General features: G+C 34.6%; 2 protein-coding genes across 23 annotated transcripts; both read left to right on the forward strand.

Annotated features, from left to right (window-relative positions):
* The first annotated feature begins 2476 nt into the window (after positions 1-2476).
* Positions 2477-5235, forward strand: LOC131019897 (uncharacterized). Of its 22 annotated transcripts, none has more exons than XM_057948504.1 (9): positions 2583-3021; positions 3251-3377; positions 3462-3531; positions 4000-4074; positions 4362-4402; positions 4537-4556; positions 4666-4723; positions 4802-4825; positions 5009-5235. In XM_057948504.1, exons 3-9 carry the CDS (start codon positions 3493-3495, stop codon positions 5103-5105), a joined length of 354 nt encoding a protein of 117 aa, XP_057804487.1. In that variant the 5' UTR covers positions 2583-3021; positions 3251-3377; positions 3462-3492; the 3' UTR covers positions 5106-5235. The 22 variants fall into 22 exon arrangements, 13 of the variants coding, with proteins under 13 accessions (XP_057804488.1, XP_057804490.1, XP_057804496.1 ...); XM_057948506.1 differs by having other exon boundaries at positions 3315-3377; XR_009100531.1 differs by having other exon boundaries at positions 2585-3021; positions 3244-3377; positions 3977-4074; ... (1 more) ...; positions 4489-4556; positions 4802-4839.
* Positions 5236-7618: 2383 nt separating this feature from the next.
* Positions 7619-9777, forward strand: LOC131023281 (protein FAR1-RELATED SEQUENCE 5-like). Its single transcript, XM_057952828.1, has 2 exons — positions 7619-8328; positions 8418-9777. The coding sequence occupies exons 1-2, from the start codon at positions 7619-7621 to the stop codon at positions 9775-9777; spliced, it is 2070 nt and encodes a 689-aa protein (XP_057808811.1).
* The last annotated feature ends 5734 nt before the right edge of the window (positions 9778-15511 follow it).

Raw genomic sequence — 15511 nt, forward strand, 5'->3', positions numbered from 1 at the left:
AAACATTTGATTGTTTCCATCATTTCTCGTGGCACACAGTAGAATCCCTCCCAGGTAAGTCTTGAAAAAAAAATACCCATCTAACCCCACAATAGGTATACAATTTCTCTTGAACCCCACTCTCAATTAACTAAAACCAACATACAACCATTTGAATACATTACCATCCTTCAATAGCAATTCAAACCTACCCTCAATGTGTACCCTTTAAAGCTCAACTACATACCTCCTAAGGGATGCATAATGTGCATCCACAGAACCTCTAACCATCTCTTGTGCCTTTCTCTTTGCTTTGTACAACCTTTCTCTAGAAAACCTCAGTCTTGAATCTCACCAGAATGTCATCTCTCAACTCTTTAATGTTCATGTCATACATACCTGACCCTAAAGACATTCAAATACCTCTGAGCAATCCAATTAGAACCAACCAACTTATTCTTAGTCTGCTTATTGCAAGTATAATCACCCTCATACCCTTTCACTATAAAAGTAAGTACTATAATTTCTAACAAGGCTAGCAAACATTCTCCAAGGACAAGGAGGAATACACTTAGCTAGGCAACATTTCTTGGTCACCTTTCTAAAGTGAATGAACCTACCAGTTTCTATTGCTATTGAAGTCAAAGCACTTCTGCACACTAAACCATCTTAAAATTGCATCCCTAAGACAATATACAAATCACATTTAAGGTTATAAATCATCCTCATTTTCATATGCCTCTCACCTTCAACATCCTCATGTCTCAGAGGATTGCACATCATCCTCAAAATCATCATACTCAGACACACGCTTCAAAGTCTTCTATCACTTCAGCTGCATTAGCTAAATCAAACAAGTTTTCTAAATTTTTAAGATTCATACTTGATTGAATGAATTCCTCATTTAAAATGTAGTCCAAATCATCTAGACTAATATCGAAATTCACTCCCACACTGTTAGGATTCCAGTCATTATCCTCACTACTTTCACTCTCATCTGTCCACTGCCCAAACCCTCATTATCCACTCCCCCACCCTCATCTTTCCTACCGAACTGATCAACCCTCTCACCAGCCTCATTTTCAACTACCCCACCATCATCTTGCCCACCCAATACATCACCCTCTGTCAGTTGATCTAATGTTTACCATTTTTCCACATATATAGCTAACACCCTTATCTTAGCATGTAGCATATCCAGCATAGTCACCGCTTCCCTATCCCCAACTATGTCCATATATACATCAGTTTCTGGGATTTTATAGGAGAGCCGAGTCCATTTATATATTCCAATACTCTTAATTTCATAGACTAAATCGAAATAGCTGAACCTATCAGCATCCAATAACATTCTAAGACATAATCCACAATACAACAATCTATCATTGGGTTTTGTAATAAACTTACCACCCCAACTAATGTTAATAGCAAATTCCGTACTGTAACAAAACAAATAAAAAAACAATTAGACCTTTGATCAAAGTTCTGTTCTAAACAATAAATAAACCCTAAACAATAAACAAATCCTACACATTTTCATATGCAGAACTTCGGAAACCCGCCCACAATAAAAAACAAACAAACACTAAACCCTATGAATTAACACATGCACTTCCAAAAAAGATAAATAAGAAGAACCTACCATTGAGGCGCCATTAAATAACACTCCTATCGGGATCTTCAAAAGCGACAACTCCAGCACTTTAGAGGGGCCGCTTCAACAATGAAGGTGAAATGAGGGGACCCGAGAAGGGGGGACTAGTGTAGAAAGGTTAAAAACGGTGAAATGGGGGAACATGTAGGGTCACTTGGGCGTCTAACCTTAATTTAGTTGTAATTTTACCGCCTAACACTACAAGAAAAACGCACATACATAACACATCATACATAACGGTTTTTTTAAAAAACCGTTATCTATGAGCGCCTTTTTGACATAGATAACGGTTTTGATAAATTTCCGTTATGTATGTAGTGTTATGTATATACATTTATAACGGTATAAAGCAATGCGTTATGTATGAGCGTTATCTATTAGTCATATACATAACGGTAATCCTAAACCGTTACCAAAACTGTTATGTAAGAGCATGGATACATAACGGTAATTCTAAACCGTTATGAGATACGTTATCTATGAACGTCTTTTGTAACAGTTATTTTAATCGTTACGATCACTGTTATGTATGAACATCATATTTTTTTCAGTTTTTTTATTTATTTATTTTTAAAATCATAATATATCTATTTTTTTTAACAAAAACCTATTTATCTAAAAATTTAAAAGTGAAAAGTTTATTTTTAAATTCTTATTTAAATAAATTAGAGTTAATTTAATTATTAAATTCCTTTTTTCAATTTTTTATCAATTTATTTTTTTAAAACCATATTATATTTTTTAACAAAAACTGTTTATTTAAAAATAAAAAAATAAAAAAGTTTATTTATAAATTCATATTTAAATAAATTAGAGTTAATTTAATTATTAAAAATGAACTGAAAATGAAATAATTTTAAATTATCATTTCAAATTATTTTAAGTAAACATTATTAGTATAATTTTTCATTTAAAAAAACTGCAAATCTGAAAAAAAGAAAAAAAAAACCATAAATTGAAATCACTAAGGCCCTAACCCCCAAATTGCTACCCCCTCTCTTCTTCCCTAACTGCAGTCAAGCCTGCCTCCATCTCGCAGCCTGCCCCCATCTCGCCACCGCGACCCGCACCGCCTGTGACGCTGCGCCACCCCATCTCGCCGCCCCTGTCTACATCACTAACCCTAGGCTCCGCGCTTCCCCTTCTCGCAGCCCCTGTCCTCGTCGCTAACCCTAGGCGCCGCGGTTTCCATCTCGCCTGTCGTCTGCTAACCCTAGACGCGTTGCCTAGTCCCCGCTGCGCCACCTGCTCTCCGTCGCACCGCCTCCTTCAGCCTCGGCGTCTCCGTCAACAGACTCTGTAGCAGCAGTAGTTTCGAAGACCCAATTTCCGCTGCAATTAGAACCCAATTTCCAAATATTTCCATTTATTTTGCGAAATTAATTAAGGTTAGGGTTTCCGCTTTTGCTGCTCAACCAGTTCTAATTTGTTTTTGTGCTGTGTAAAATGTCACTGGTTTCGATTGAGTTTCAGTTATTGACCTACAATTTTAATTGATTTTGATCCGTGAAATGTTTTGGAACATGATGGGTGCGGTTAGTGTATTTTAATTTAATTTGATACGTGAAACTAGCTGATAACATATATGTTTGTGTTTATCTATTCTGTAGATGATAGGAAATGGGCAGTTTACTTGATCTTCGAAGGCGATTCTTCTGAAAACTTGATCAATGGTTTTTAGGATAAGCTGAAGGCGTTGATAAGGCCTGGAGCTGGTGAAAAGACACCGACGGAGGGTGATTAGGTTGACAGTGTTGTGATAGTAGCTCGTGAAACTTCATCTTTGGAGAAATGAAAGCGATTTAATTCATATTGATGCTTTCTGCAGGTTATATATCATTGTACAATATAGACACTAGATGGGGTTGTTGTTGAGTCGACTCGAGCTGATTTTGGAGGTGAGTTAAGCATTTGGTATCATAGGTGTGGAAAGAGTTTACCTATATAGAATTGTAGTCATAAAAGGTGGCAAGATAAGGGGAGAGGCAGCTCTGTTTGTTACAGTAGGATTGATTTTGTCATTGATACTTGTTCATGTCCTAGTTGAATTAGTTCTTGTAGAATATTCACAATTACAATGTAAAGATATATAAGTAGAATTAGATGGCCATGGGTCGGAGTGTGTTCACTTGATTATACTTAGGGCCTCACAATTCATGCTATAGCTATTCTTTGCTTCTTTTGTTTAGCATTTGTTTGGATAGTTCTTTCCCTGTTGCTCAGGGTTACTTTTGCAGTGGCTCTTTGATCACATGTTAAAGCTAAACTTAGTATTTGCTTAGCTTTCATGTTTATGTTCACATGGCAAGAGACTATCTTACTTGTCACCTCTCTTAACTACAGGCATTGGTATTCCAAAACGATAGGTATTGGGCAAAAGCAAGATCATAGTGGGATTGCTAGAAGGCATTCCTACAATGTTGAAAGGTGAAGTTGCAATGGTAAGTTTTTTTAGAACTTGTTCTGGCTGATTTCATTTATAACTTAATGTGTATTGCTTTAATCTCTTTATATGCTCATTTTCTTCAACTCCTATGATTGATTAATTGTTTCTTTTTCCTAGTGCAGATTACCAAATTCTTATGGCATACTTAGGATAAATTGATTTGAGTTTACATATGATTATGCAGATTACCAAATTCATTCACTTATATATTTTCTTTATCTCAATCTATAACTATATTCATTCCCTATATTTTCTTGCTGATTGGTGAAATTGTTTTGGTAGGCAGACCATAGTTCAGATTCAGATCAATTCCATCATGTGTGGTATGTTCCCTATTGCTTGATTCTTACTACACTAAGTAATTGTTGATGTTACGAAGAGGTTTAATTTTATATTTTCTATTTCTCAGCATGTCTTAACTGATGCTTCTCTTCATATGTTCATGTATTAACTGAAGCAGTTCGAGTTTCTCAAAAGGTAAATTTTTTTTATGTTATGGCATGCATAATAAGCTTTTACTCCGGCATTTGAAGGAGCTAATAAGTGATCCAAGTTTTACATCATTGGCTACACTTCACTTTCACAGGGCTTATTTTTCAAGTTCAGAGCTTATTTTTGCAAAGTAGAATTCCAACTTATGCAAGGTATGTTATTTCTACATATAAATAGTTCTCCATCACATTTATAAGGTGATTTGATCATAATAATTTCATTTTTTGCAGAAGAGGTGTTCAAGAATTGAAAAGGCAAGTGAATAATTGTGAGGATTAATTGCTTTACTCATTTTTTGGGGATTAATTTCTTAATAAAATAAAATTTCATTGTGAGGATTAATATTTCAGTGTGTTCTTGCTTTTCTTCTCTATAAAATAATTTGTTATTGACGAATTGTTCGCTCCTGATATCTATGACTAATGTCATTTTTGCAGAAGAGGTGTTCAAGAACTGAAAAGGCAAGTGAATTGTCGGAAGGACTCGTTAGAGAGCAGAAAGCATACTAAGTCGATGTTCATAATTTTATTTTAGCTATAAGATATTTGGTACTTTCAATTTTCAAAATAATTGTAATGATGATATGTACTTGATACTTGGTATATTCGGGTCATAATGTATTAATGTTTTGGATGATATATATATGTTATTGATGGTTTTATTATCTTGTTATTTATTCATTTTTTGAGATAAATTAACAAAAAAATGACAAATTATCACCTATAATAAATCACACAATGAATATAATAATATTTATAACAGTAAAAAACTGTTATTTATTATGATAAGATAACGGTTAAAATCGTTATGTAAAGTACAAAATAATGTTATGTATTATACTATAGATAACGGTAACTAAGTGTTATGTATGAGAGCAACATACTGTTATCTATTACACTATAGATAACGGTATTTTAGCGTTACGTATGAGCGCATCGTAATGTTATCTATTCAACTATAGGTAACGGTATTTTACCGTTACGTATGAGTGTATCGTACTGTTATCTAATATAATAGATAACGGTTTTTTTACCGTTACGTATGAGCGCATCATAGACGACACTACTATATATAACGATTTTTTTGGGTATAGATAACGGAGAAACTCCGTTATGTATGTGCGTTTTTCTTGTAGTGTAAGTGAAATGACGTCGTTTCACAACACATCATTTAATAATAATGATAAAAAAATTCATGTCTTTGACACGTCGACCAATTTAAGCCATGTCATTTGAAATATCAACAAGTAGATATAATTAGTTTGTCGGATGAAAAAATCGCTTAATAGCTTAGTTAGAATATACTGTGGTTGATGTAATTGATGCCAAATGCGAAAATGAATATAGTTGGGGTATTTAGCGGCATTAACCCCAATAATATAAATACAATAAAAAATAGTACTCCATCATTCCCCCAAAATTATGCATACCTTTCCTTTTTGGTAGTCCTCCAAAATTGTGCATACCCTATTTTTGGATACTACCCCACATATAATTCTTACAATTTTACCCATTTAACTTACACTATTTACTCATAATCTACTTAACAATACCCTCAATATGGGACCATTTCTCCACTATTATTACTACAAACAACTTTTTATTAAAACTCGTGTCGGAGCCAACCATGTATAACGGAGGGAGTATGTTTTTATTATAAATATTTAAATAGAATCTCATAATCATTTAGTTTTTATATATATATATATATATATATATAGGGTTAGGTTATATTGAGAAGCTCAAATGTGTTGAGAAGTTGAGAAGCAATCTAATAGATGAGCATGCCAATTAGTTTTTATGAACACGAGTTTGATCTGGGGTTCGATCCTTGTCGGTGACGTATTTTTTAACAAATTAAATAGATTTGTATGTTCGTCAGTTATATTTGGTATGTTCAAAGAATTTATTGATCTAGGGTCTAATTACCATGTTCATCAAAATGTACTAACATGTTCATCTATTACATTGCTTCTCAACTTCTCAACACATTTGAGCTTCTCAATTGAACCACTCCCATATATATAGGCAAGAGTTCTATGGAGACCATAAAATAATCAAAGAACCAAGACCAAATTCGGACCATTGATACATGTCGATCTGATGGTTCAAAATTAAGCTGATTACCATATCATGAACTACGAACATTGTATGAACGGACGCTAGCACAGTCATTTTGATTGAAGAGAATCCGTTACTACCCAAATTAGATTCAATCAATTCACACATTTATGGGAAATACAATCATGCAGTAGGTTTCTTACAACGAGTAATTCGAATATTATCATAATTAAATTCGAATATTATCATCATCAAATTTGAATGCTCAATTACAGCTCATCATCGGCGTGCATCATGATCTGCTTCCATCGTACTTCCAATCGACGCCATGGATGTTCAAGGTAAAGTTACTGAAAATGATTAATAACATCACCATAATTTTATCTATCATATATGGTTCAAAAGAGTTATACAATATATTTGTTGAACTTGCGAATGATGTGTATCACATATTTTTACAGTAATTTTCTCCACCGTCGTTTTTGCTTCGCAGTTGTTTATATTTCATCGCCGTTTTTCTTCCTTCTTCGCCCTCGTTTACAGTTCATGTATTTTGTAAGATTACGTTTGCTCATCTGGATACACGTCACATAATCCCTGAAATAGTTATTTGATGTTGATTGAATGAATCAGTGTTTGTAATGATTATTTGTTGGTCTCCATTGAAATTCATAACTATGAAAAACGAATTTGTAAACATGAATCATGTACTGCATTGTATATAGTATATATTGTGCATCTTATAGTGTTATATTTATTAATCAAAATGAGGTTGATTGAATGAATCAGTGTTTATAATGATTATTTTTTAAAAATGTTATTATCTTGAAAGATCAGTATCGAGTAAAACAAGCATTACTATGTTCATAGGCCGTGATCACTATAATTACTATGTTCTTCTTGCCTGCAGATAACATCCAACCAAGCACGCCATATGGACAAATGTGTTATCCTAGATGTCCAGATTCTATCAAACCATGTACTGGGATGATATTTCAATCATTGCCCGAAGCTATAAAGTTTTACAAGGACTATGCAGAAGCATGTGGTTTTGAGGCTCGCATGAGCACTAACAGAAAAGCAAACGATGAAACAATAACCAGACAGTATGTTGTGTGTAACAGAGAAGGAGTTTGGGCAAAGGCGAAACAACATGGCGTCCGCATCAATGATTCAACCTCTAAGAAACGGAAGACAACATCTTGCAAGGTTGAATGTAAAGCTAAAGTAATATTTAAACTTGCGATGGGAACATGGTACCAGATTACTCAATTTTTTGAGGGACATACGCATTCTATGGTTCCTCTACCAGCACGAGATCTCATGCCAAGCAACAGGAATATGGAAGAATTCAAACAAAGATTCATACTTTTTGGTATCAAGGCTAACATTGGCCCAATGCGTTCATTTAGAATGTTCGCAGAGATTATGGGCAGTTATGAAGGAATTGGAAGCACGCCAAATAACTTCAAGAATTTTGCCAGGGACTTGAAGGTACACTCGAAAGGATCTGATGCACATATGCTACTCGAGACTTTTACAAATAAGCAAGAACTTGGTAACGAATTTAAGTTCTTCCATGATGTCGAAGACGACAATAAATTGTGTAGAATAATTTGGGCCGATGAGACTTCGATCAAGAATTTCAGATTGTTTGGAGAGGCCGTCTCTTTTGATGGTACCTATAACACAAACAGGTGTTTTCCGGATTATTTCTGGGACATTTTATTGTATTTGTTGTAATTACCTACTAATGCATGTCTTTTTTAAATATATGAATTTGCAGGTACAAGCTGATTTTCACCCCATTCACTGGCAAAGATAACCATGGGAGATGTGTTTCATTTGGAGCAGCTTTAATATCTCATGAAGACACAGAGTCGTATGCTTGGGTGTTGGACAAGTTTGTTGAAATCATGGGAAACGCACCTCGTATACTTATAACAGACCAAGACCCAGGTCTCAAGAAAGCCGTTGCATCTCGTTGGAAGGAAACACACCATAGATTTTGCATGTGGCACATAAATATTAAAGTTGCTGAGAAGTTGCCTCCGAGACTGAGAGAAAATGCTGATTTCAAGACAATGTACGATAGTATTGTTTGGACCGACGACGATGATGCGGATGTGTTTGAGGAAAAATGGAAGTACATGATACAAGAATTTGATCTATCTTCTAACAAATGGTTCAATGACATGTTCAAAGAGAGATCCATGTGGATTCCTGCGTATTTTAGACATATATCCATGAGCGGCATATTTCGTACGACTTCGTCATCTGAAAGTGAGAATAGCTTTTTCAAGAGATTCATCAACAAAACTTCGGATATGGTATTACTTTATACCAATTTTTGCAGTGGTCTTGATGCGCAGCGGTACAATTACAAATTGACAACTCACAACGACGAGACACGTACTCCTATGATGGTCACAAATCTACCCATCGAACGTAATGCTTCCGTTGTCTATAGCAACTCTGTCTTTAAATATGTACAGGATGAAATAGATCATGCAAGCAAGGCCTGTGGAATGCATAAGATGACGGCTGAAGGGAACGACACATACTACGAAGTTGATGACAAAGTAGACGGTGTCTTTTTGGTTCGTCACGCCAAAACCCATGATGAATTCATATGCAGCTGTAATTTGTTTATTAGGAAAGGTATGCCGTGCAAGCATTTGTTCTTTGTATTCATAATTTTGAATCTTGATAGTATTCCTCAAAAGTACCTTGCTGTGCGGTGGTGCAAGTTTAGTATTTTATGCCCGAATGAGTCATACGATTTACAGCCTAGTAGCTCAAGGCAGCCTGTATCAAGCTGGGAAGTTAGCATATTTAAGGTTGTTAGTGAGGCAATCGCGCATGTTAGAGGCAACAATGAGTTGGCCGAGGATTTATATAATAATGTCATTGAGGTGCGAGATAGGTTTGCAAAGAATGGATCAACAGACACCCCACAATTCTCGAAGACTAGGCTTTTTAATGAATTCTATGGTGCGGCCCCTACTGATACACCCAGCGTCCTTCCTCCCGACATTGCAAAGACTAAAGGAAGTGGAGTAGGTGGACGAAGGAAATCAGAGCAAGAGAAAGCAATGATGCTCGCAAAAAAACCAAAGCGACTTTGTAGGAAATGCAAAACTTAGGGACATCATGATTCAAGGAACTGTCCGACAAAAGCAGCCGACTCTTGACAGCTATGTTTCATGGAACTTTATTGAGAGAATTTGTTTTCTGTTGAAGCTTTCCAAATTCGTCGACTCTTGAAATCTATGTTCCACGCAACTTTAATCTTTCATAAGTTTGAACTGTGTGTTGGTTTTTACAATTCATATTTCATTGGTTGAGTTATTTCCATGTTATATCTTTAGGTTAATACTCTCCAATCTTAGTATCGATGATCAAAATAATTTATAAACCATTCGATGTAATTCACTCTTTTATGCAGAGATCTTCTGTGGAGCTGTGGAAAGGCATGCCCAGATTATATTACACTAATTCATGTCCAGATTATAGAAGTTCATATTTATGTCCAAATATTAAGAAGTCCAAACACATGCTCATAAAAATAAATGACAATTTCAATATACAAATAAATGACAATATAACATTATGCCCTTACAAATGATTTTAAGTTATCAAAAAGATTAAATCTACGTTAATTTAAAATTTTAGTAAACCATTAGATGTCAAAATGATAAGATCTACGTCAAGTAAAAAGCAAAACTTATGTGTTTAGTTGTCAAATTTCATTTATTAAGTCTGAAGTGGTTTCGCGAAACGCGCATGCTCGCCAGAATGTTCGTGTACCTTGGTGTTTCCGAGTGTTAAATATTTAAAAATGCATTATCAGCAATCACATGTTCGTTCAGACGGCTCATTCATATAGAGCATTTACATGGTCACACCAAGGTTCAGTACATTTGAATGAAACTAATAACGATGTTCAATTTTAGGTTCAATTCTTCATAAGTTCAACCATATCATTTCCATATAAATAAATTGCAAAAATTAATATTTGCTGACCTATAAAACCACAATTAAAATTATGTTCAAAATAATGTTCGTTCAGACGGTATATAAATAAGAATGGGCGTCCAGAATTAGTATGAATGACAATGCTGGAAATTTTGAGATTTCAATAGTAATTAATGACATAAAGCTGAAACCCATGCTCGTAAGAATTGTCCACTATATTTCAACGTTACATTTATGAATTTATATAGTTCGGGTTTACTTTACTTCATAACTATGTCAATACAAACCAATTCAAATAAGGCCGAATCATTGTTCGTCTGATGGCCAAACAAATTTCTGTATTTCATGTGTAAATATTTTACGGTACATTCATAATAAGAATTTCCAAGTTCGTTCATACGGTACATTCATAAAGAGCACTTTCATGTTCATGTTCGTTCACACGATATATTTCATTAAATGAACATGCAGAATAATGATGTTCATATTTAGGTTCAATTCTTCACGAGTTCAAACATATAATGTCTATATATATCAATTCCAAAAAAAATTATTTATTCACCTATAAAATCACTATTAAAGTTATGTTCAATAGCATGTTCGTTCAAACGGTATATTTATAAGATTGGACTTCCAGAATAACTATGTATTACAATGCTATAAATTATGATATTTTAATATCAAGTAATAAGATAAAGCTAAAACCCTTGCTCGTACGAATTGTTCCGTATACTTGAACGTTACATTTATGAATTTATATTTTTGTGGTAAATTTCTAACTTCATAACTATGTCAAAACAAACCAAATAAATTTCTAACTTCGTGTGATGGCCAGATTACCATGTTAAAGAAATCACATGTTCATAAAAACGTTCAAACAATTCTCAATCTTTCATCTGTAATTCACAACGTTGATTAATTAACTTATTTCCATGCTGTATAAATTTAGTAAGGGGGCATGTACTCATGAAAACCTATTTTCTTACAAAAGATCTCAAATTATCCAAAAGATAAAATCTACGTCAATTAAAAATGAAAACTTATATTTTTAGTTGTCAAATTACATTGACGTAGGCTGAAGTACATTCGTGAAGCACGCATGTGCACCAGAATATTCGTGTACTTTGGTGTTTCACCGCGTTAAATATTTTAAAATGCATAATAAGCATTTCCAGGTTCGTTCACACGGTAAATTCATAAAGAGCATTTTCATGTTCATGTTCATTCATACGGGTACATTCATGAAGTCAACGAACAAGATAACGATGTTCATACTTAGGTTCAGCCCATCATAAGTTCAAACATATAATGTCCATATAAATCAACTGCAAAGATTAGTATTTGTTCACCTTTAAAACCACTACTAAAATTATGCTAAAAAAACATGTTCTTTCATACGGTGCATTCATATATAGAGCATTTTCATGTTCACAACAATGTTCTACAAATTTTAGTAGGAATATTCATTAAATGAATGCACCGAATAACGATGTTCATTTATAGGTTCAATTATTCATAAGTTCTACCATTAAATGTCCATATAAATGAATTGCAAAAATTAATATTTGTTCACCCATAAAACCACAATTAAAATTATGTTTAAACACATGTTCGTTCAGACGGTATATAAATAGGAATGGATGTGAAGAATAACTACTCTATAAATTACAATGCTGAAAATTTGTATATTGAAATAAGAATTAATAAAATAAAGTTCTGCTGTCATTATTGACCACCCAAACATGTTTAACTACAAATCCATAAAAATAAAAACAAGATGCATAGTAGGTCAAGAACCAATCAACATCATGTTGGCATTGAAGCCTTCATGCTAATCTTAGCGTAATACGCGAATGCTTCATTTCTTACTAGCATTCATTTCTCATTGTGCTCCCATCCTACCAGTGTAGCGCAATAACGAACTCGCAAAACGCGGAGTTGCCTCATGCGTGTCAAAGTTGACATGCACTTCCAATTAGACGAATAATCACCCATGAATGTCTCTAGGTGGCGCACCAAATTAGTGAGTAATTGTTGACTTAATTAAAGTAAACTTTTGCCATTTTTAGAAAGTAGCCACTTTTAATGGGACACCCAAAAAGGAAATGTGGCCACTTTTATTGGGACGGAGGGAGTATATACATGTCTCCTCTGTATTCATCCCATCTGCCCACTTCAACTTGACTACATGAAGCTTTGTTTTAGACACCTTATTTGCCCTACTTTCCTCACCGACATGAAGCAAATAATCAACCAGAAGTTGACGCTTCAAGAATAATGTAGTCAAATTAGAAGTTGGCAATACAAAGATTTAGATTGGATCAACTGATATTAAGCAATAAACGCTGACTTACAAGTAAGTTGTGTACTCTTTCATCCTACCACCTTCATCTATGGTAATAATGCTGTCTAGCACGAACATTCTTTCCCTTTTTGTATCAACACACATGACATAGTACATCTGCTACTGGAAAGAAAAACTATAAACATGGTTGCACGGTTTATAAAGATATATACCAAATATTATAGGTAAAAAAATTTGGTTCACATATTAAAGTCTGACCAGGTCTAATAGATGTGGAGATCTCCTTTTATAACTGCTTAACTCAGCTGTCAATCCAACATTGAATCTACTACTTTGTTCATTGTAATTCAAGCCGCAAACATTAATACTAGCAGTTTGTATAATGTTTACGACATTAGTAATTAATGTTAGCATATAATAATAATCGTGTTGGGCTACACTTACATATAACTTGTGATCGAAAAAAATCGCAAAGGTGATTCGTTAGACCGCATATCCTCTTGAAAATTCAGGTACAAACACCATGCATTAATTATTGCACAATCGACAACGCATCCCTTTCGTAATGTTTGCATCTCTGACCTACTAATCTCAATGGATTTGCATGAGAATAGTATTTCGGATCTACATAGGTTAAATTTAGTACACTACACAAATAATAAATCATAAATATTGAAAACAGATTTCATAACTATACCCGTCACATGAATCACAGTATATGCTGTAGAGCCCAATCTCTCTTTCTTCCAAATTCAACTTCTTCGATGGGCATTGTTCCCTTTGAAGATATGGAGACCTAAAATTTCTGGATATTGTCCAAAGGGCACTCTGATCAATAGCTCCAGTTGTAGCGGGACTATCACTGGGTATACTAGATTCATTCTAAAAGCCAGAAATGAATATTATGAATACAATGATAGTAAGATATATACTTATTACTAATGTACATATTATAGCCAACTTTATATATATAATTATATGCATCCTACACGCATGAAATGAGTACAATGCACGTAACACATACATTGTCGTCTACCCTGCATAGGGGAAGACGCAAAACATCTAACAAACTGAGGTGTTTGCCACTCACCTGTTTCACAAAATACTTATCTATCATACAACCACATCGAATTACTTGCTAACCCATACTAACACATTAATATTTTACCAATTCTTTGTCCATCGACTGATCTTTCAAACCACCTTTCTTCACAGCATCCGTCATATTTCTAACTTGTAATTTGTAACAAATATGATATTTTTAAACAAGCACTAGATGAATGGCGATTAGAGACAATAAAACAAGTACACACTATTTTATTACCCGCTCCGACTGCCTTGTCTTCATAGATACTTTAACTTTCTTGCCATTCTTAATACCCTAGTTCAACTAATTTTATGTTAACTTGAGTTCATATATTTCAACAAGTCATACAATACACTATCGCGAATTAAAAAACTTACCTTTTCTCTGCCCTTTTGAACGTTCGATAGTTCGGCAGAGCTGGCAGTCTCAACACGATGTTCCTTTTGCACACTATTTATTACCCGCTCCGACTCCCCTGTCACCATAGAAACCTGTTCTGTCTTGTCCTTCTTAATACCCTGGTGCCATGAATTTTATGTTTAAAAAGGAGTTCATATATTTTAAGGAGACATACAGTACACTATCGCGAACTAACTAACTTACCTTTCCACGGCCCTTGTGAACTTTAAAGAGTTCTGCTAAGCTTACAGTCTCAGCATCATGTTCTTTTGGTAACTCCTGTGGGACATCATGTTCAGAGTACGATAATAAGCATAAAACAATAGACTATACACATTTATAACATCTAGATATTAAGGGGTGTATTAAAATGTTACGTCTTCAAGTTCATTAGGAGGTGAATTCGGCGCAACTTCATGCAAACCGGATTCAACAGCGAAGTCCCCCTGGCCACGACCTTCGTTACTGACAGGTTTATCTTCACCAACCTGAGCAAAGGTACAATAGTATCATATTAAAAACCGTGAATCAGAAAAAAAAGATATATTTTGAGCACAACGAAGTTCGTTTAGAAATCATTTGTACCTTCTCAATCTCATCAACACAATTAAATTCTGTTGAGTCAGCTTCCTTAGAAATGGTATCTTTTTCCAACACCCGGCTTGCTGTTGCCTAAGATTTTAAAGCAATAAATGAAGGAATATTAAACTGAATTAATACTCTACTTGCCCGATGATCGTTTCTTGGATTATTATTAATTCATCATACAACGATTAATCTTAACATGCTCCTATGAATTTAAGTGCTGCACATAGGAGTTAGAAATACCTGAAGAATTCCTAAGAATTCATCAATTCGTCGCTGAACAGGTCAGCCAACTTCAATGCTCCGTTTGACCCCTCAAACGACCTCCAATCGTATTTTGTGCCGAAATACAACTTCTTCGTCTTTGAAAGAGCTTTCCGTGGCCGCCCGTTTCACCTCAATCGGAGTTCTGTAGAGGAAGTTATGGCTGTTTTTCGGAGACTACCAGAACTTGGTTTCCTGCGAAAATCTGACTCCAGCTCAGATCTTCTGAACTGTATCCCACTCAGCTTTCACCGTTGGATGG

Source organism: Salvia miltiorrhiza, chromosome 4, assembly GCF_028751815.1.
Source record: "Salvia miltiorrhiza cultivar Shanhuang (shh) chromosome 4, IMPLAD_Smil_shh, whole genome shotgun sequence".
NCBI lineage: Eukaryota > Viridiplantae > Streptophyta > Magnoliopsida > Lamiales > Lamiaceae > Salvia > Salvia miltiorrhiza.